Here is a 22,282-nt window from a genome sequence, read left to right on the forward strand (position 1 = left end):
TCATGTCGTCAGTTATTCTAGTGTAGACATCACGTCGAATTAATTGATTGTAGCCTACTGGGCCTACTTTGATGCATTTATACTATTTTTAGTCAAGGGACAATTTTGTCAGGTTTTTGTAGCCTATTTCTTATGCAATCACTTGGACCTTATGTTAAACATATTTCACGGCTGAGGTAAGCTACCAGTATGGGACCCGCATTCAGCATGCCCGGTCTAACAATAAACAAAGGTAATTTAATTGCCATGAGTAAAACACTTAATGGCCTACATGCAAATCTGCACGCATTTTAATTGGCATTCCAAGTTTTGTAAGCTACCATTAAACATAAAGATTATTAGCACTATGCTTCTACAATTTAGCTGAACAAATACTGTTAAACCATTGTCTATTTATTCTGCACAGGATGCTGCCTGGAAGCGATTGACCGAAATGCTAACTGTGCCCTCTAGTGGCTACCTGGTAGTATTGCGCGGGCACATTACTGTATAGTAGAAGCTCAGTGAATTTCAACTTGGCACGGTCATAGGATGCCACCTTTCCAACAAGTCAGTTCGTCAAATGTATGCCCTGCTAGAGCTGCCCCGGTCAAAGTACAGTTATTGTGAAGTGGAAATGTCTAGGAGCAACAACCACTCAGCCGCGAAGTGGTGGGCCTCACAAGCTCAAAGAACAGGACCGTCAAGTGCTGAAGTGTGTAAATATAATCTGTCCTCGGTTGCAACACTCACTGTCAAGTTCCGAACTGCTTCTGGACACTACTTCAGCACAATAACTGTTCGTCGGGGGCTTCATCAGATTGGTTCCCATGGCCGAGCAGCCGCACACAAGCCTAAAATAATCATGCACAACGCCAAATGTCGGCAGGAGTGGCGTAAAACTTGTCACCACTAGATTCTGGAGTAGTGGAAACGTGTTCTCTGGAGAGATGACTCAAGCTCTACTATCTGGCAGTCTGACGGACAAATCTAGGTTTGGCAGATGACAGAACGCTACCTGCCTGAATGCATAGCGCCAACTGTAAAGTCTGGTGGACGAATAATGGTCTGGGGCTGTTTTTCATGGTGGCTGAATGGATGTAAGTCCCCGCAGTGATGTTCCCACATCTAGTGGAAAGCCTTCCCAAAAGAGTGGAGGCTATTATAGTGGAAAGGGGGGGGGGGGGAGAGAAACCAACTCCATATTAATACCACGATTTTGGAATGGGATGTTTGACAAGTAGTTGTCCACATACTTTTGGTCATGTAGTATACATGGTGAATATCTATGGCGGGTATTGTTATTTACCAGTTTGTGGAGCTCACAGAGCAATCATGCATATTTTTAAAATATTTTTTTGTATTTTTTTAAGAGTTTTATGGCTATTATGAAAATAATAAAATCTCTCATTAGAAATAAACTTAAGAATAACAAGTGAAGAAAATAGTTTATTAAAGTATGTAAAAACCAAAACAGAAAAATTACATTTTTATTAGAATATAAAAGTAAAAAAACAGGAGTGTTAACAGTTTCCATTGCATAGTAAGATTCATTAGAACAATTTAAATCAGGCAGTTGGTTAATTCATCTAACCAGACAGACTAAATTTCCCTTACAGCTACAGCACTGACATTTCTTTACATGAGTTTTGTCATGTTGGTCCATATTCATATTTACCAACTAATTGTGACTGGCCTGAACATTAGTGTTGAAAAGAAAAAGTGAAAGACTGACATTAGGGAGCAGAATGACAGAAGACAATACAAAGAGAAGAGAAACAAATGACAGAAAATATGTACATAAGTTTGAACAAAGTTTCAAGCACAGACTAACAAAAAAGGTCAAGCCTCTTATGTTAGAGGTCAAAGGTTGGACAACAAGGCTCAACCACATCTCCAGCTGACAGAAGCCTAGCTAAATGGGAGTCACCTTCATTGCAATGTCATCTGTCTTTAGGGTCAAATGCCTTACAATGTGGGCAGACCTGTCAGTAACCTACACATCAGGGAGACAAACCATAATCACAGGAAGTCCCAAGGCACATATTACAGTACCATTTCCTGTTGCTAGGCTAATGAATGTGGCATTTGAAACATTAAGCTGCACAACATAAAAATCCCCTGAGAGCATATGTATGTGGAGTGGGAGGCAAATGCGGCTTAGCGGCGGTCCTGTGCCCATTTTAAGTAGTGCACAAAATACTAGAGGATTGTGTCGGCTGCTATGTGGCAAACTAGTGTTTCTATTTAAACAAATCCATCCATACTGTATGAGAAGTTGCTCAGTGAGTTTTTGAAAGGGAGAAAGGTGGCGAAATCAGCCGGCTGAAAAATGATTAGGATACAGTGGTATAACATCAGAGGATTAAATAAATGATAATAGACTAAGCCGTTTGTACACAGATAGAGCCACTAGAGATACAATTAAAACAAATGTAAATAAGGTTGCAGTCTTTTTGATTAAAATCCCTTAAAGTAAAGCTGCTCGAATATTTTCAAGATATAAAAGAAAACAATGTAAATCTGTGAGGGTGAGATTAATACAAATTGAGGCATACCTGTCATCCCAACAAGCAAAATGAGGAACATCACTCAAGGCAAATAGTTGGGCAGCAGGTAACCGCAAGGTTAGTGTTTGGCCCCATTGTCTCACGTCAGATAGCACGACGGCAGTCTGCACTGAAATGAGGTTAAGGGACAAGCATCACATAAGTGACACAATCTGACGTAAGACAATGGCGTTGGGCCAGTATAACCGAAAGTTCGCCGGATCAAATCCCGAAGCAGACAAGGTGAAAAATCTGTATAATTCCCTTGGGCAAGAACCTTAACCCCAATTGCTCCAGGTAGGCCATTATGTCTGCCCCTAGCTGGCTCTGACCCCAACTCTGAGGGTGTCTCAGGAGTTGGGATATGTAAAAACACATTTCCAATTCACACAAGTTCATTATTATTAAATGAGCAACCCTCATCCTTAGTGACCACATTTCCTGCTTGAATAATATCACTAAATTAACTGATTTGATTAATGTAGTTAGATATGAACTAAATCTGTCCATTGGTACATTTACAAAAAGTAGCCAAAGTACACACACAAAAAATTGCCTTTTGGGGTGGGAGATCTGGCAGTTTCCTCTAACCCCTCACTTCTTGAAGAACTTCTTATTGAGAAGGAAGATGAGTAGGTTGACGTTGACTTTGGCCTTGTCGAACATCTTCATCACCGCCACTCCCTCATACTGGAGCTGCAGCAGGTCCTACACACACGCACGAATAGACAGTTCTGAAATCCAAGATCTTTCAAAATAGCAACACTAAATAATTTACCATTGCATCACATAAAATATAGAGCACTGATTTCAGTGAGACTGGGATATGCATCAATCACAGACCATAGGATTGTATTGAAATGTCGGTTCTAGTTTTTTTCTACTACTACTACCACCACCACCACCCACTCACCTGGTATTTGAGGGGGAACTTCTCCATGTCCACCCCCATAAAGCGAGCCTTTACCTGGAACGTGCCGCCCTCCTCACCGGGCACAATGTCAAAGATCACATTCTTAAACCTGAGGAGAGATAATAAATCAAATATATTTATTTTCTTGAGGCCCTAAGTAACCATACAGGGTGATGTGTGTGCATGTTCCTGCTTGGGTGTGTGTATACACTCACTGTGTGACTGGCAGGTCCTCAATCTCCAACAGGACTCCTTTCTCATGTAAACGGGCAGCAGTGTAGGTCAGAGTGGGCTGCTTGCTCTTCTTCCCTTTGCTCTCCGCTGACTTCTTTCCACTCACCTTACTGGGGGGGGGGGGGGGGGGGGGGAGAGAGGGAGAGAGAGGGAGGGAGAGGGAGGGAGAGGGAGAGAGAGAGGGAGAGAGAGAGGGAGAGAGAGGGAGGGAGGGAGAGCTCAGCACGGTAGCAGTTTGCAGCCGTTTTACTCCTGAACTTCAAACAGTGTGGTCACACTCCCACATGTGTTTATGTGTACCTGTGTTTGGCTGTGAGGTTATCCAGGCAGGTGGTGATGTACTGGCTGTAGAAGTCCACCTGTTCGCTGTGGAAGGAGCTCTTGCAGTGAAGGCTGCCCATGGTCTGTCTCAGCTTGACCAGCTCAGCCTGACGACGCTGCCGGTACAGACGCTGGTGGCGGATGTCCTGGGAAGGATGGTTTGGAAAGAGGGTTACATTTGGCGGGGCAAATCCAAATGGCGACCAATTGTGACGAGCTATACCATCTTGGTTTAGGTGTAGTTGATTTGGTATGATAACTTTACAACTAAAATGTCATTGTGTGTGATGTGTAGCGTCTCTATCCACCTTGGCTATGAGCTGCAGTATCTGTGTCTCAGAGTCAGGTGGAGTCAGGACCCCCAGGCTCTCCAGCCTCCTCAGGCTACGCTGGATCTTCCGCTTCTTCTCCTCCAGAGACAGGTTGCCGTCGGCAATGATCGACTGGTTCCTCTTCATCTTCTCGGGGGTGCGGGCGTCCCTCTGGGCGCGGCGATGCATCATCCACCCATGCTGCACCTCCTGAGAGAGGAGAGTACACCAGCGGTTAGGGGGTTAACTACTACCAACTCCCTGTGGAGGGATGAGTGTGAGGAAGAGGGTGTGTGGGAGCCCAGTGAAGAGCTGTGGAATATACCTGATCCTGAGAGGAGGAGGCCCTGAGGACCTCACTCAGTGTCTCTCCAGGCTGGGCTCGGATCACGTCGATGATCAACTGTTTGGTACTGCAAAACAAGCACACTTCACATTAGACATGCCATTTTCATAGTGTGATTGTCGTACCACACTGAAATGTTAAATGGTTTAAGCCACTACCTGAGGAGAATCCCCCTGGTGTCAGGGTGGTCGTCAGAGCCCCTGAACACATCAAACTTGCTGGTGAGGGTGAGGGACACCTCCATCTTACTGTACTGGGCCAGGGTCTGTTCTGTCTGGGGCTCTGCAGCGCTCACAGCCCCCTCACCAACCAGAGCGTGGATAGTGGGCACCTTCCCCAGGTCTCTCAGCAGATTCAGCAATGGGTCAGACTGGTCGGGACACAGGGAGTCCTGGTGCTCCAGCAGAAGCTACACACACACACACACCTTACTTTAGTGCACAGGATCTACTAAAATGAAAAGGTTTGTACCCAACCAACATCCCTCAGAACCCATTAAACTAAAAGTTTGGATGAGTCTTTATCTTATGTGGCATCCAGACCTTGTGGGTGTTGAGGAGCTCACTGATGGAAATATAGATGACAGGCTTGTTGAGGATGACCATCTCGGAGTACTCATCAATGTTAAAACGCTCCTCGGGCTCCGGCACGTCACACGCAGCATGAAGGAACTTACTGCGGAAGACATATGAACAATGCTTAAGAACCACTTAGCATATTTTGCCTAATTATAGTAATAAAGCTCTCCTCTGAAAAGGTGGTGGAGACTACACTAAAATGACAGGACAACTCACCGGAACTTGGAGTGCGTCAGGGTAATGTAGTCGTTGAGGGCACGCAGGTGAGGGCTGTCACCGTGGAAGTGTTTGTGTGCAGCAGCATGCTGCAGGATGCGTGCGATGGAACCCAGGATGCGGCGCTGCTCGGGGAGCAGGGATGAGCCGGCCGAGAACTCAACCACGTCAAAACCATCCGGCGCCACCACGGCTGGGTTCATGTAGCGGTAGTACACCAGGTTCCCCACAATCTGACCACAACACAACCATCATGTTCCCCACAATCTGACCACAACACCAGCTTCCCCACAATCTGACCACAACGCCAGGATTCTAGAAAGCTGGACTAGTGACTTAGAGATCTGTCACACCAGAACTTTCCAGTTCCAGAAAGAGCTTGAAAGACAGCCTGATCAGAAACCATAGTAGCACCGAATTCTGAAGTAAAACTGCTACCTACTAGGTAAACTTGATCTTAGCGAATACGGGACTTTTCCACCAATAAGATTGTCCATGACTGACTTGTTCCTTAGAAAATCCACTTGACATCGGAGCTTGCGTTGTTGGCAGTGCTTTATTTCCATAACAATATGGGCGATGCTGAACTATTTGGCAGGGCAACTGTGTGTAGAGCTATATGAGGTGCCTCACATTGAAGATGTCTTTATTGCATTCCTTGGCTATCAAGTTTTCCATATAATCATGGAGGACTTCTACAGAACTGCAGGTAGAGTAAACTGAGGTCAGTCGACTGCCAGCGATGCTTTGCTAATCTCACATTAATAAACCTAGGCAACATGATAAAAATAGCCTAATTCATCCTTCAGATTTTCCAAAGTCATTGGTGCTATAGATGGACACATTCCCAATTCAAAGACCCTCTGGACCAAATGAAGGAGACGAAGTGAATAGAAAAAAATATTTTCACTGCATAAACAGGTAGCTTATTGAATATTGTAGCCAACACCTCTAGCAAACCAAATCATTTTCAGAAACAGTCATTCAATTCAATGATTGTCCTTACATCTTTGGTCAGATGATATGTGACTACCATGGGGTTACAACTAAACATAGAACACATTGTTGCCCGTGTGGTCATGAAAAGCACTAAGAATTCAATAAATTATTCATCCTACATAGGCCATGGAATGGGCCTAGCATTGCATTTGTGACATATGTAAGTTGTAGTAGTCTATTAGGCCATAGCCTTGACATTTAATATGTCACCAGCGTTGCAATAAAATGCTTATAAAGTAAAAACATTACTAGTCACCCATGTGTGTAAGCTAGGCATATTAAATATTGGAATCATGCCACTTCACACATTTACTCTGTCTGCAATTGTCTGCCAGGCTCTGGCCCTCTGGCTTTTGCAGCAGTGGATGTATTACTTTTTGGGGGTAAATACACCACATATACACAAAAGTACAGTACCAATGTATAAAAATTGAGCACACAGCCATGCAATCTCCATAGACAAACATTGGCATTAGAATAGCCTTACTGAAGAGCCTGACAACGCATGCCCTAATGCACAAGGCAAGGTCCATACAGAAATGATTTGTCGAGATCGGTGTGGAGGAACTTGACTGGCCTGCACAGAGCCCCGACCTCAACCCCATCAAACACCTCCGGGATTAATTGGAATGTCGACTGCGAGCCAGGCCTAATCGCCCAACATCATTGCCCGACCTCCTCACTAATGCTTGTGGCTGAATGGAAGCAAGTCCCAGCAGCAATGTTCCAACATCTAGTGGAAAGCCTTCCCAGAAGAGTAGAGGCTGTTATAGCAGCAAAACAGGGACCAACTCCCATGTTTTTGGAATGAGATGTTTGACGAGCAGGTGTCCACATACATTTGGTCATGTAGTGCATGTGAAAATATTTGTTGTGTTACAATTGTTTTAGACTTGTTAAATATTGGGTTCAGTCTTTTGACTCCATATCTATCAACATGAGGACCTTTTTGAATGTTGCGTGCACGAGCCAGTTGTCAGATCAATCAATCAGAGCTTTGCTAAGCCTAATAACTTAAACGAGAAGCAACGGTTCTGGAACCAAGAAATCCTGAACTCCCTCATCTGGTTAAGACAAGCCGGATAAGTTTGGGAAACCCTGAATTTGTTAAACCATCGTCGTGGAATACCCCTCTGGTTCCCCACAATCTAACCACAACACAACCAACAGCACGTCATCACACATGGAAGGATCAGATCCTGTCTAGCTGATAACCGTATATCTAAGTGATTTAATCATTGAGTCGGGTCAGTAGTGTACCTTGTAAAGCTCGTCCTCGCTGGCCTGAGGAAACTTCTCATGTAGAGAATCTCTCAGGACCTTGGCTGTGTAGCGCATCCCATATCTGTGGGAGGAAGGAGAACGCCTGAGTGTTGAACTCCCATCACAGAATATAAAGTACCAGAGAAAGAAATCAAACTAAATCAATAAGTAGCCAAATCTGGTGAGAGGAAGACGTGAGCTGCCAACAGCCGTTTGATTAAGTTCCTGGTGATTCTAATGAATTGCACTGAGAATGAAAAGGAAGCTCTGCAGAGTGCATATGAAGGGCCTCTTACGGTAATTTATGCAGGTTGCTAGTGATTGCGTTGAGCAGGCGGTCTGTGAGGTTCTTGAGGTTTACGATAGAGATGTCCAGGCGACGCTGCACTTCTGGGTGGGCCAGGGCCTGCTCTGCACTCACTTCATAGGGCAGGGAGCTGGGGAGAGGAGACAGAGTATGTTGTGTCTGTATAGATGTACGTTTCTCAACGGACCTCTTGAAGCCAATCAGAGAGTGTCAGCGTACATATCTTTAAAATACTAGTCATGAGAAAATCAAGTCAGTACATTCAACTAAAGTAAGTAAATCAGTCTGCATAGTATAGGTATTTCTTGCTGTATGCCGACCTTGTGGCCAAGCTAAAACTGTCTAGTCACCTCTAGTAGATGGCTCTCTATAGGAGAACGAGTGTGTGTCGCTGTGATACTACATTTGCTCCTGGTTCAGTGCTGACCTCTTGTGGCCAGTCTGGGTCTCGGTCTGGTTGACCCAGCTCTTGTAGATCTCGCAGGGATCCGTGCGGATGCTGAGGGTGCGGTCCTGCAGCACCTCTCTAATAGCCGGCCCCAGGATCTCCTTCAACGCCGTCTGACCGCGGGCATGGCGGTAGAAACTCACCAACATCTTAATGACTGTGGGGTTCCCAGTCACCACCTCCTGGGGCTGGTCCACCTTCCACCTGAGAGGGAGGGAGGGAGTGAGTAAGAGAGAAGTTGAGTTCAGTGCAACTTGATCCCCTTGACAGCCTGTGTGAGAGAGAGAATAGTGTGTGTACACTGACTTGATCTCGTGGCGCAGCGCTGTGGTGAAGAGCTGCAGCAGCAGGTAGGCCTCCCTGCAGTCGGAGCCGTAGTTGAACAGGGTGAAGATGACCGTCTCCATGAAGAGAGTCGTTTTATTCTGGGGCATCAGGAAGATCAGCTGGGCCAGGTACAGAGGCTGAGTCTGGAGAACACACACTTAAATTAAGCGAGCCACTGCAGAAAACTCAGGCCACATAAAAATAGTCGACCCTGTATCGTTAATACCCATTAAAAAAAAAAGTCACTTCCATCAGCTCACCTGTAGCAGATAGAAGAGGTGCTGGTAAGCCTCCAGTTTCTCCCTCTTATCTTTGCTTAGGGCCTTGAGGCCCTTGCTCTTGTCCAGAGCCATCATGTCCGACAGCTGCTCCTTGTTCTTCTTGGTCAGCTTCTTGCAGTGGGAAACCACCTCCTGTAGTCATGTTAGTTAATCAAATAAATGGATGAGAAGTGTGATGGACGACAGACCCTTCTAAGCACCTTCCAAATAAAAAACGAATAGAACTTCTGAAGCCGGTGTAGTAATAATGGAATGAAATAGGCTCCGACCTGCAGCGTGACACGGTTGCGGACCAGCAGTCCTATCTTGAGGTCCATTAGGTCCAGGTCAGTCTCCAGCTGGCGGTTGGAGCGAATGGTCCTCACCACCTCCTCCCTCATACGCAGCAGCTCCCCCTCCTGGCGGATGTCGTTGTCACCCATCTCCAGCAGGTGCGCAAACTTCCTCACTACTGACAGAGGAGGGGTAGTGGAGTGGACTGGAAGAGAGCAAGATCACGGTGTTAATAGGGGGGATGCCAATGCAATTGAGACTGGTGTTATGCAAAATACTTGGTATTTACATTGGACTAAAGTTATGATCATTGTAAAAATAAAAACAATTGTAGGAAACCAGGCAGACTTGTGAGTGGAGCTGTGGCCACCTACCTAGCATTCTGTATTCCTCACGGGCCTTGTTGGCTCGGAAGAATGCCTGGATCTTTATAATGGCGCCCACCTGTAGAAGAACAAAGGTCAGGCTACATTTCAAGGTATGTAGCCATTTTTTAGAGCTGAGGGTTTGTCTACAGGGGTGATGGTTGGTTGCACTCACTTGACGTCTGAAGAAGCGCCGACGAGAAAGGTATTTCCTCCGAGCAATCCACATCTTCACACTGGCCTGGACCTAACACACACAGTAAGAACAACCAATGTCAACTTCAACACACGGTTCGTCTTCTAATTTACAAAGAGATTATTTGGTCAACCTTACCCTGACCACAGCCCTCCAGTTCTGGTAGAGATACTGTAGCCTCTTTCTGTAGGCTCTCTGCTGTACGAACCTCCTCCAGTGGGACTGGAAACAAACACACACACACTGAGCACCTTTCAGTTTTGAAACATGTATTTGGGTATGTAACGTTAGTCTGCATTGTAGTTCTATGCGTTCTATGGTAGCTGACCTGGATGGTAATGATGGCAGGTAGCTGGGTGTTGAGGAAGTGCAGACGGGCACCCAGCCTCTGTCTGAGGAGGAATCCCTGGGCCCTGGCCTGCAGCTGCACCACCAGGCCCTCACTGGCCTTCCAATGCACCTCCCGGCCGTGGGCAGCAGTTACACTGCTCAGCACCGCCTGTAGAGGGAGACAGACCACAGAGACAGTCAGCCATAATAACTGTTGGCTTATCTAATCAATACAAACTCTAGCTCTTCAGCCATACTTGTTTCTACTGAATTTACAGGTAATTTTGACCTGTATTTCTTCGTGGGCCAGGAACACTGTGCACTGGACAAAGCCCTGCGGTCTCTCCCAGGTGCCCTCCAGCTTGTGCAGGTGGAAGTAGTAGGGGCTGTCCTCAGTCTTGGTCTTCAGCCATGGGCTCCGGTTGTCTCCTAAGTCCAAGTACATAGAGATTATGGCTTGTCACTACCTAGAAGCTTAAAGGTAGACTCAGTGTTATGACGCTGCCAGGAGCAGCACAGCAGATACTGGGATGAGCGCGATGCAACATAGTATCTGCGCATGAACACGGGTATGCTTCCCTCTGCTACAATGTGGCGGCTACGGGACCAAAACAGTGGAGACGTTTAGCCTCATTCTTCAACTCTGTTGTTGCTGAAATTGACATTTACTTTGTGCGTCGCTGAGTCTACAGTTAATCCTGACCAATTGTGAGCAGCTAATATGCTACTAAAGTGCATAGATCACCACCACTTGCGTAAGTGAATCACGGTAGTGGGTACGGACCTCCCACAGATTTGGCTCCGAGTAGGGCGGTGAGTTCAGCCTGGTACACTCCAGCACATTCTGCCACCACGCTCCGCAGCGCCACCTCTGGCAGACGCAGGACTCGCAGAGTCTGGGACGCCTTGCCCTCCTTCACCGCCTGGTTCACGGCCGCCAAGCCCAGGGACACTGGCCAGGGAAACACACACAGTTAAGATAACGGTATACATTTTGTGACAACATGAATTACAGTTGTTGTGAGGAAACCCATCAGCATAGAATTTCACCATGGCTTTAAAAACCCGATGTGAAGGTATTACGCCAACTCACTCTTCAGGGCTCTTTGAGTGTCCTGATTGGCTCTTCTCACTCCTTCCTGAATGTCAGCCAACCACAACTCTGCTCCTGGGTCACGGTTCACCTGTGATAGGACAAGGCACAGCACTGAACAATGAACCACAAAGTCTTGTTTAGATTCCCTGTTTTAAACTATTATTTCTTCCTGGCTGACATACCTCAGCCTTCTGCCTCCGGGCTCTGGTCAGTACGTCATGGTAGCGGCGGGCATTCAGTGTCGTCACCTCCTCAAGGCCACTAGAAGGCAACAGCAGTGCAGCCAGAGTCTTCTGAGGGTCGCCTCGGCACAGGGCCTGGTTAATCAGCCCGATGGTGAGGATCTCTGGGGACAAACAGGAAGCAGATCCAGTCAAATACAAGGTGTTTCCGTGGTTTTAGAATCAAATAGCATCCAACAAAATATTGCTGTCAATGGACCTAAACCCAGAGTGTTTCTGGGAGTTGGTGTCCAGGTCACCAAACGTACGGTCATGCTCTTCCTGTGCTGCTGCATTTACAGAGTTTAGTCCTCTCTGGAGATCGTTCCACGTCAGCAGAGCTCGCCCAGCCTTCCTCCTCTGATCACCCAGCTCCTCAAAGTACCTGAGGCAAATGACAAAGGAGTTCGTTAAAGTATACAGATCTGCAACCAGGCTACATGGGGACAACGGAGAATTGTCAGGAGAGTGGTACTGTAAACCCACCTCTGGACTAGGCTGTCGTCAATATCGGCCAGACCAGCTGCAGGGCTGATCAGCGTGGCACAAAAGGCTCCCACATCTTTGGCCTCCACCGCCTGGTTGATGAGAGCCACCGCCGAGAGCATCTCCACTGCTACGTACAGCTCCTCCTGCTGCAGGTCCCCCTGCAGGCACAGAGGACCACATTCACTACAGTTAGTTTACATACAACAAAGTTATTCAAGTTCAGTAACCTGGTCATTTCCCCCTATATTGTTTATATTACTATAGAAATATAATATATATATATATTTTTTTATACAAAATGTTAATGGAACAGTCTTGTTTACAGCCAAGACAGATTTGCAGAGAAAAGGAGTTGAGTGAGATGAGATGGGGGAGATTAGGTGGCCATGGTAGCTTGACGGGCCAGGTGGGGAACTGTAGCCTAACCTACCTGAGGACTTTGTCGCTGCAGTGGGGCCAGTTCACTCTGGTAGAGCGCTGAGGCAAAGGGGTAGACGTCTGGGAGGTGGGCATCAGGGTCCATGAGCGCACGAACAGTCTGCCTGGGCTCCCCAAGACGCAGAGCCTCATTGATGGACCTTACAGCTTTCTGCACTGAATAAACACCCACACTTTGTTTGGATGGATGGATCTACAACGGAACATTGTGACTGCAAAGGACCAGTCATTAATATACTTACGCACACATGCAGCAACTCAAGAGTCACTAGAATTGATATAGTGCATGCCCCTTGTTATAAGAACTGACTACGATACAGTATTTAGTTGAGTGTGTACTAACTTGTCTGGTTGCGCTGGGCCTCCTCGTTAGCCACACACACACCCTCCTGCAGCTCATCTCGCTCAAGAGGGTCCACACAGCCCAGGTCCTGCCACATGTCAGTGAGCAAAGGTCAGGGGTCTGTTTGTGTGTGTGTGTGTGTGTGTGTGCGGTGTTAATGTGCAGTTTCTCACCAGGGCCTTCTGTTCACGGTCAGTGGCCAGTTGCTCCAGGTACCAGGGCCCGTGGTCTCTCTGGAGGCCCCTCAGGGCCAGACAGGGGACCTGGAGGGCTGCCAGGAGGGCCAGAGAGTCCCCACAATCCAGGGCCTCGTCCACCTGCTCTATGGCCGCACGCACTGCAAACAGTGACAAAAATATTTGATTTAGTTCCGATTTTTTCCCTTCATCTTCTTATTTATCTGTTTGATGGTTAAGTCCTACTCACCATTCACTTTGTCAATATTCTCTTGAATCTCACTTTGGGTCAGGTATTCCTCATAGATATCCTTCTCTTCTGAACCTTTACACTAGAAATTCAGTACACGATTACCACCCTGACACCAACAGAAACTCTGTACCAGGGATATGGCTATAAATGCATTTTTAAATTATCATATTAATTCAGTCAGTCACCTTGGTGTAGGCGAGAGCCGCCTTCTGTGCCCGTGCTTGGCGCAGCATCTCCTGGTAGACTGGCATCAGGTGCGCTTGCAGGTTGGTGAGCATGGCGCTGGGATTCCGCAGGGCCTGGGCAGTGACCTCCACATGCCCACTCTCCACCGCCTCGTTGATAGCTATAACTGCAGCATGGACTAGAGGGAGAGAGAAGGGAGATGGAGGCAACATTTTGATAAACTATTCAAGGACAGTGAAAACATTGACTCTTAGATGACAGTCGATGACTAAGATACTTCAATAGTATCTGATGCGTCTCTAGGCATTTCAATTTTGGAATCCCATCCATATCAGTTTAAGTAGAGAGTACCAATGTGCCAACAGACAACCCCTTGTCTAAAACTAACACATTTTGGGCCAGTGTGAATTCAGATTTTAACTTGAAATAAGGTATATTTTCTACATCTGAAAACATCAAAGCAAAATATCTGTGCCTCTACTTACCAGCAGCCTCATCCACTGTTATCTCATTGGCTAAGATCCCCCCAATCTTGCTGAAGGCTGGCATCTGGATGCCATATTTGTCCAGCTCCCGTTTCATGTTGTTAATCTCCTCCTCTGGAGAATAAATATTACCCAAAAAACACAGGAATGAGAGGAATATTAAATGATATTTTCCCCTTAACCCAGTTACCAGTTGTGATTGAATAGTAAGGGGTTACTAAGTAAGACTCTACCTGTAAATTTGACCTTGCCACAGAGGTCATGGATCTGAGGGGCCAAACCTAGTCGGAAAAGGTAGAGGCTGAGAGCATGGATGCAGTACACAGTTCTGGGCATGTTCTTCTTATCATAGATGTCAGTGGTCTCTGGGTGGAACATCTGAAACAACAAGGACAGGTTAGGTGCAGTTCAGGTGTAACAGTAAACAAGATAGCTACTGTTATACGCGAGGAGAGGCCTAAAAGAGTTTTTCTCCCTTTAAAATGTACCGTTGGTAGTCCGATCTCTGCCATCGCACTGCGCCAATGGTTGATGTTGTCCGTGTGGCGGAACTGCAATCCCATACCCTGAGGGAGAAACATATGATCCGTTGGAGAAATCTGCATTATGACACCTCTGATATTCAACTACACTATTCAATGCCTTTGAAATAGAGTATTATGCTTGCTCAGCACTAATTCAAATTCAAAGGAGTTGGTTTTCAATCAGTCACATGTCAAAAGAAGACAGCGCAGAAAAGCAGGTACTAGGAAAAATAGGTTGTTCTAAAGGACCACGAAGGTAAGCAAGAGGCAGAGTGTTATTTTTCTGTCAAAAGATCCAAAAGAAAGTTTCTCAGCAGGAAACTCAGTCTTTCTTACTGACAGAGGCATTTCAGTAAAACCATAAGGCTGTGAACAATAGAACAGACCTTGAAGCGTTCCTGGTCCAGGTCATAGATTTTTTTGAGGGGGATTATCTTGGGGGCAAAACAGTGGCCTAGCTTGGCCAGCAGCACCCCGTTCCTCAGCCCCTCCTCCAGTTCAGTCGGGGCAGGCAGCTCCTCGTGGAGACAAGCTTCCATCCACCTTGTAAAGAGAGAACATACATCTAATGTCAACTTACTAGCGAATATTAACGCAAGATTTTTCCAAGTATTGCATGTGATGTGTTAAAACATGAAGTAAGAGCAATCAGACTTAAATGACAGAGATAGATGCTTTTACAATTTCCTGCAGACAAGTGAATTGGCCAATTATCTCAAAAGACAGAGGTAACGACAGTTTCAGGTTGGATATTAGACGGATGTTTGCCTGTAGTTTTCCTTACCTCCACCAACAGCAGTTAGGGACCGTCAACATAGTGACAAATCAACATTTTCTAATTTCAATAGCTATTTAACCATTACTCCTAAAACTTTCAAAACTGGTTCTAGCTAACCCGATGGCATAGACACACATTGCACAAATTTTGTTTTATGTAGATTTACATCACACCATTTAAATTATTTACATTTTTGAATTTCAATAGCTCATTGGTCATATGACCTAGTAGACTCAAACAAGGTTCGAATGTCCACTGACTACCTTTCTATATTGCACACCCTTTAGTTTGTCCATTTATCTCACATGTTTTTAGATGAATTTTTCTCAATTTAAAATCCCAAAGCTCCTTGGTCATGTGACCTAGTGACTTCAAACCAGGTTCAGAATGTCCACGGACTCTGCCTTCGCACACTGATGTTGGTCTACTTTCATCTCATGCTATTACACTTAAATTTGTAAGCTTTGCAGGCCTTTATTTTACATGGGTGAAAAAAAAAGTAAAAAATTAAGTTAACAAAATGTTCCAACCTTGCAATACCTTTTATATGGACACTGAAAAGATCCAAAAATGTCTATGTGGTATGGATCAAGGACAGGAGAGGTGTTTGAACAGAGGTCCTTAAAGGAAGGCGCACAGGTAGGCCTCATGAAAAACAATGTTTCATATACTCTATTTAAATTACAGTAATAAGCAGTGATTTGTCAGAGAGTGAGCTTGATAACGTGAAATAATCATTTTCGTAGCATCACTTTCATATACTGTACATTAAGACAAATCCTTCTATGTTGAGGATTAGAACGCAGTTTACAGAATAATGACTTGATATTTGAGTGCATTCGCAACAAGCCACCTGCAGACAACTTACAAAATGCAATAGTGCATTTGAGGGTTCGTTTTTCTGATGAAAATAGTTATGACACATGGCCTACTATTTCTAACTGGGAAAATATACGTCTACGGCTTTTGTGAGTAAAAGCCTTTTTCCAAAATTGATTTAGATACATTTTTGTGAAGAGGTATGAGGGTTGTGAAATGGTTCATTTAATAGTAAAATCATACATACAATACATTTCTATATTTCTTCCCCAGTATCTGCATGAACCATCAGGCCAAGTGTTTTTGGTTGACCCTGCTGGACAGAAAGAGGAGGAATCGGAACGCGCTGCATTCAAATTCAGGTCTTAGTTATTCCATGTGTACTGGATCTAATACATATTAGCATTTTACATAAAATATTATTACTTATGTATGACATACTGTGAAAAACTCACTGCTGGCTGTCACTTTCAGACATGCGCAGAGCAGACTGAAAGGGGAAGAGTAGCTCTTGACTTGAACTACAGGGGTTCTCTGTAAAGAGAGAGTAATCCAAAAGGCACAGACACACCCCTTGACTTTCAATTGGCACCGTTGACCTGTTTGTATTCTCTCCTGATTGGCAGTCTGACTAAAGTGCCAGAGGTATGAGGAGAGACATCCTCCTTTGTATTTATGGGAACAAATATTTCTCAACACTTTGGATCCTATTCTTGGACAGTTAGAAAACACAATGCAAAAAATGAATAAATTACTAATTACTGTCCATGAGTAACCTCAACCTTGTGGGTCTGTGGGCCAATAAAGTGCCAACTCAATTCTACCAGAGTAGTCTCTCATGCCCCTATGAATGGGGACAAGGGGCGATGGTCTGGTTTAGATTAAAAACTTTTTTTTTTTACTGAAGTACACTAACCTGAAATTGGGGCTCTTTTCTTGACACAGAGTAGCAGTTAACCAGATTAGAAGTCAGGAAGATCAAAAAGTAGATTGTTGTAAGGGTGTATTACGTCCTGTGCTGCCACATTGTCATATCCATTCTGGATTCTGAGTGGTAAAATCATAGCTGAATAATGCCTCTATGTATGTGTATACATTTTCCACCAAGACAGAAATGCCAAAGAGGGTGGAGTTGCAATCTACTGCAGAGACAACCTGCAGAGTTCTGTCATACTATCCAGGTCTGTGCCCAAACAGTTTGAGCTTCTACTTTTATAAATCTACCTTTCCAGAAATAAGTCTCTCACCGTTGCCGCTTGTTACAGACCACCCTCAGCCCCCAGCTGCGCCCTGGACACCATATGTGAATTAATTGCCCCCCATTTATCTTCAGAGTCTGTACTGTTAGGTGACCTAAACTGGGATATGCTTAACACCCCCGCCGTCCTACAATCTAAGCTAGATGCCCTCAATCTCACCCAAATTATCATGGAACCTACCAGGTAAGGTAGAAGCCTAAATCCAAACTCGGGCACCCTCATAGAAATCATCCTGACCAACCTGCCCTCTAAATACACCTCTGCTGTCTTCAACCAGGATCTCAGCGATCACTGCCTGCATCTGTACTGGGTCCGCAGTCAAACGACCACCCCTCAACATTAGAGGTCGACCGATTATGATTTTTCAACGCCAATAACGATACCAATTATTGGAGGATCAAACAAAGCCGATACCGATTAAATCGGCCGATTTTTTAAAACATTGATTTGTTATAATGACAATTACAACAATACTGAATGAACACTTATTTTAAGTTAATATAATATATGAATAAAATCAATTTAGCCTCAAATAGATAATGTTCAATTTGGTTTAAATAATGCAAAAACAAAAAAGTGTTGGAGAAGAAAGTAAAAGTGCAATATGTACCATGTACGAAAGCTAGCGTTTAAGTTCCTTGCTCAGAACATGAGAACATGAAAGCTGGTGGTTCCTTTTAACATGAGTCTTCAATATTCCCAGGTAAGAAGTTAAATTATAGGAATTATAGGACAATTTCCCTCTATACGATTTGTATTTCATATACCTTTGATTATTGGATGTTCTTTTTGGCACTTTAGTATTGCCAGTGTAACAGTATAGCTTCCATCCCTCTTCTCGCTCCTCCCTGGGCTCGAACCAGGAACACATCGACAACAGCCACCCTCGAAGCAGCGTTACCCATCGCTCCACAAAAGCCGCGGCACTTGCAGAGCAAGGGGAACAACTAAGTCTCAGAACGAGTGACGTTTGAAACGCTATTAGCATGCACCCCGCTAACTAGCTAGCCATTTCACATCGGTTACACCAGCCTAATCTCGGGAGTTGAGAGGCTTGAAGTCATAAACAGCGCAATGCTTGAAGCATTGTGAAGAGCTGCTGGCAAAACGCAGGAAAGTGCCGTTTGAATGAATGCTTACGAGCCTGCTGGTGCCTACCACCGCTCAGTCAAACTGCTCTATCAAATCATAGACTTAATTATATCATAACACGAGCCTAGGTCATTAATATAGTCGAATCTGGAAACTATCATCTCGAAAACCAAATGTTTATTCTTTCAGTGAAATACGGAACCATTCCGTATTTTATCTAACGGGTGGCATCCATAAGTCTAAATATTGCTGTTACATTGCACAACCTTCAATGTTATGTCATAATTACGTAAAATTCTGGCAAATTAGTTTGCAGCGAGCCAGGCGGGCCAAACTGTTGCATATACCCTGACACTGCGTGCAATGAACGCAAGAGAAGTGACAATTTCACCTAGTTAATATTGCCTGCTAACCTGGATTTCTTTAGGCTAAATATGCAGGTTTAAAATATAAACTTCTGTGCATTGATTTTAAGAAAGGCATTGATGTTTATGGTTAGGTACAGTCGTGCGACGATTGTGCTTTTTTCACAAATGCGCTTTTGTTTATGGTTAGGTACACGTTGGAGCAACGACAGTCCTTTTTTGCGAATGCGCACCGATTAAATACAACTAGTAATATCAACCATGTGTAGTTAATAACGAGTGATTATGATTGATTGATTGTTTTTTATAAGATAAGTTTAATGCTAGCTAGCAACTTACCTTGGCTTCTTACTGCATTCGTGTAACAGGCAGGCTCCTCATGGAGTGCAATGTAAAGCAGGTGGTTAGAGCGTTGGACTAGTTAACTGTAAGGTTGCAAGATTGAATCCCCAAGCCCCTGAACAGGGCAGTTAACCCACCGTTCCTAGGCCGTCATTGAAAATAAGAATGTGTTGTTAACTGACTTGCCTAGTTAAATAAAGGTGTAAAAATATATAATAAATCGGACAAATCGGTGTCCAAAAATACAGATTTCCGATTGTTATGAAAACTTGAAATCGGCCATTCCGATTAATCGGTCGACCTCTACTCCAGACGAACTTCAATGCCATACAACTCTTCTTCCGTGGCCTCCAACTGCTCTTAAATGCAAGTAAAACTAAATGCATGCTCTTCAACCGATCGCACCTGCCCGCCCGCCTAGCATCACTACTCTGGACGGTTCTGACTTAGAATATGTGGACAACTACAAATACCTAGATGTCTGGTTAGACTGTAAACTCTCCTTCCAGACTCATATTAAGCATCTCCAACCCAAAATTAAATCTAGAATCAGCTTCCTATTTCACAACAAAGCATCCTTCACTCATGCTGCTAAACATACCCTCGTAAAAATGACTATCCTACCGATCCTTGACTTCGGCGATGTCATTTTCAAAATAGCCTCCAACACTCTACTCAACAGATTGGATGCGGTTTATCACAGTGCCATCTGTTTCTTCACCAAAGCCCCATTTACTACCCACCACTGCAACCTGCATGGCTGGTCTCGTTGGCTGGCCCTCGCTTCATATTTGTCACCAAACCCACTGGCTCCAGGTCATCTATAAGTCCTTGCTAGGTAAAGCCCCACCTTATCTCAGCTCACTGGTCACCATAGCAGCACCCACCAGTAGCAGCACCCACCAGTAGCACACGCTCCAGCAGGTATATTTCACTGGTCACCCCTAAAGCCAATTCCTCCTTTCCTTCCAGTTCTCTGCTGCCAATGACTGGAATGAACTGCAAAAATCACTGAAGCTGGAGACTTATCTCCCTCACTAAGATTAAGCATCAGCTGTCAGAGCAGCTTACCGATCATTGCACCTGTACACAGCCCATCTGTAAATACCCCACCCAACTACCTCATCCCGATATTCGTTTTCTCCTCCTTTGCACCCCACTAGCTCTCCTTGCACATTCATCTTCTGCACATCTGTCACTTATGTTTATTTGCAAAATTGTAAATATTTCGCCACTACGGCCTATTTATTGTATTACCTCCCTAATCTTACTTCATTTGCACACACTGTATATAGACTTCTCCATTGTGTTATTGACTGTACTTTTGTTTATTCCATGTGTAACTGTGTTGTTTGTGTCACATTGCTTTATATTGGCCAGGTCGCAGTTGTAAATGAGAACTTGTTCTAAACTGGCTAAATAAAAACATTTATTTTTTATATACTGTGTGTGGGAATGTCTGTCCTACATGTAGTGTTGGTACATGGAATATTCCTCAACTGCATATATCATAAATTGCTATTGCAAATATAAGTATTATGTTCAACAACTGACATTTTCAGATATTTTTTGACAAACACACTTGTGCTTACAATTAATTCTCTATTGTCATAGATTTGGTGGACACTCATCTGTGATGACTTTAAGTACAAATGAAACTGTCACTTACTATTTTTTTGCTCTACATTTATTCACCTTGTTTGAGTCGCTAGGTCACATGACCAAAGAGCTATTGAAATTTTACAATGAGATGAAAATGGACAAACTAAAAGGTGCGCAATACAGAAGTAGTCAATGGACATTCTGAACCTTGTTTGAGTCAAGTAGGTCACATGACCAAGGAGCTATTGAAATTCGAATGTGAAGAAATGTTTGTACTTTGTTTACACTCCCTAACTAATTCAACTAGGAATACAAAATGCTGCTCACATTTCCACATGTTTATTAATTTAGAAAGCGAAATAATGTCCAAATCGTGAAAGACCTGTGCAATTTTTCCAACATCATGACACTTATTTGGAGTATGTGGCTCAAGTGGTTTGAAAGCGCGAATATCAAACTTTAAACTGTCTTTACCTCGGTCTTCAAAAGCAAGTTAGCTATCCATGATAGGGTGAAGTAATACTGATATAGTCTGAAGTACACGTCAGTTATTGTCTGAAACCAACTGAGAAGAAAGTTAACTGTTCTTACCTTTTAGCCTCTTCCAAACGGCACAGGTATTGATAGGCAACATTCTGGACGCGTTGTTCATCCATCTCCTCAGCTGTCAACCGCTCATCTGTAACAAAATGTCAAACAATCATATAACTTTATACAAAGTACCATCTAGCAAGCTAACTTTACTAAATACCTGAGTTGACATGGACTTGACCCAAGTTAACCTTGACAAGTTAGCTAACGTTATATTGCAAGCCTTGCAAGTTTGCTAGCTACAACGTTACAGAAAGCCGTTAAGGTTAGATCATTTGCTAATGTTACCTGCGATCTATAGTTAGCCACCCACCTAAAACAGGCAAAACAATCAGTTTACTATTTATTGTCTAACAAACTTAATGTTAATTAGGTTGCAAGGTCGCTTAACTTACATCCTGAACGCGTTTGTGTGACCGAATCTCCCATTTTCTTCTTCGACAGATTACTGGCACGTTCTCTCAAAACGCTAGTTATATTATCTGGTCTCAGGTTATCGATATGACTTTCGCATGTGGATAGTGTTTTAATTAAATTGTCGATGCTGTTTCCACATTCTAAAAATAAAAAATGCACAATCCTTCCTACTGATTCAACTGCAGTACACACATTTTTCTGTCAAATTTGAACTTTGAATATCCCGCCATCCACTCATTGGCTAATCAGAAGCTGTTCTGATTGGCCAATACAGTTGGTCACTTTGTATTGTGGTACATGAAGTGTATTTTGGAAACGTTCGAAACATACGCGATAACCATAAATAACTTTCTGGGAGATGTTTACTTGTTACTTTAAAAAAATATATAATAATGTAAACATTTTGTAAATAATCATAGCTAGCAATACGACATTTAAGTTGCTGCTTCAGTCTCCTTGTTAATTGTGCCGAAAATAATTTATATGGCCAACTACTCCTCACTTCCTATTTAATATTGCCATAGCAACATACCTGCTACTTCATAGCTTTCCCTGGCTCCACAAACCAGT

At 44.1% G+C, this 22,282-nt stretch overlaps 1 protein-coding gene across 2 annotated transcripts; it reads right to left on the minus strand.

Moving 5' to 3' along the window:
• Positions 1–1,410: 1,410 nt before the first annotated feature.
• Positions 1,411–22,212, minus strand: iqgap3 (IQ motif containing GTPase activating protein 3). 2 transcript variants are annotated; one of them, XM_036944918.2, is made up of 36 exons: positions 21,691–22,212; positions 21,296–21,383; positions 14,834–14,990; positions 14,412–14,489; positions 14,157–14,301; positions 13,924–14,037; positions 13,438–13,616; positions 13,250–13,331; positions 12,997–13,160; positions 12,824–12,911; positions 12,473–12,636; positions 12,040–12,200; positions 11,823–11,938; positions 11,515–11,678; positions 11,330–11,420; positions 11,021–11,188; positions 10,526–10,665; positions 10,235–10,405; positions 10,045–10,128; positions 9,886–9,957; positions 9,720–9,789; positions 9,342–9,550; positions 9,052–9,204; positions 8,771–8,934; positions 8,444–8,668; positions 8,006–8,146; positions 7,707–7,791; positions 5,448–5,680; positions 5,196–5,328; positions 4,812–5,062; positions 4,633–4,720; positions 4,305–4,517; positions 3,976–4,142; positions 3,657–3,785; positions 3,442–3,550; positions 1,411–3,236 (listed from the first exon to the last, which is right to left on the minus strand). In XM_036944918.2, the coding sequence occupies exons 1-36, from the start codon at positions 21,722–21,724 to the stop codon at positions 3,123–3,125; spliced, it is 4,944 nt and encodes a 1,647-aa protein (XP_036800813.1). In that variant the 5' UTR covers positions 21,725–22,212; the 3' UTR covers positions 1,411–3,122. The 2 variants fall into 2 exon arrangements, with proteins under 2 accessions (XP_036800813.1, XP_090052023.1); XM_090195897.1 differs by lacking the exon at positions 21,691–22,212 and adding an exon at positions 21,584–21,603.
• Positions 22,213–22,282: the final 70 nt, after the last annotated feature.

The sequence above is a fragment of the Oncorhynchus mykiss genome, chromosome 2 (assembly GCF_057628025.1).
Source record: "Oncorhynchus mykiss isolate SJ-2025 chromosome 2, ASM5762802v1, whole genome shotgun sequence".
Lineage (NCBI taxonomy): Eukaryota > Metazoa > Chordata > Actinopteri > Salmoniformes > Salmonidae > Oncorhynchus > Oncorhynchus mykiss.

Bases quoted from the DNA above. Each gene is read 5' to 3' on its own strand.
- iqgap3 (XM_036944918.2), bottom strand. From the start codon at position 21,724: ATGGGAGATTCGGTCACACAAACGCGTTCAGGAT. The intron at 14,490-14,833 runs GTCTGTTCTATT...TTTCTCCCTCAG, and splicing joins TGGACCAGGAACGCTTCAAG to GGTATGGGATTGCAGTTCCG. The intron at 11,679-11,822 runs GTACGTTTGGTG...GTTTGTCCCCAG, and splicing joins AGCACAGGAAGAGCATGACC to AGATCCTCACCATCGGGCTG.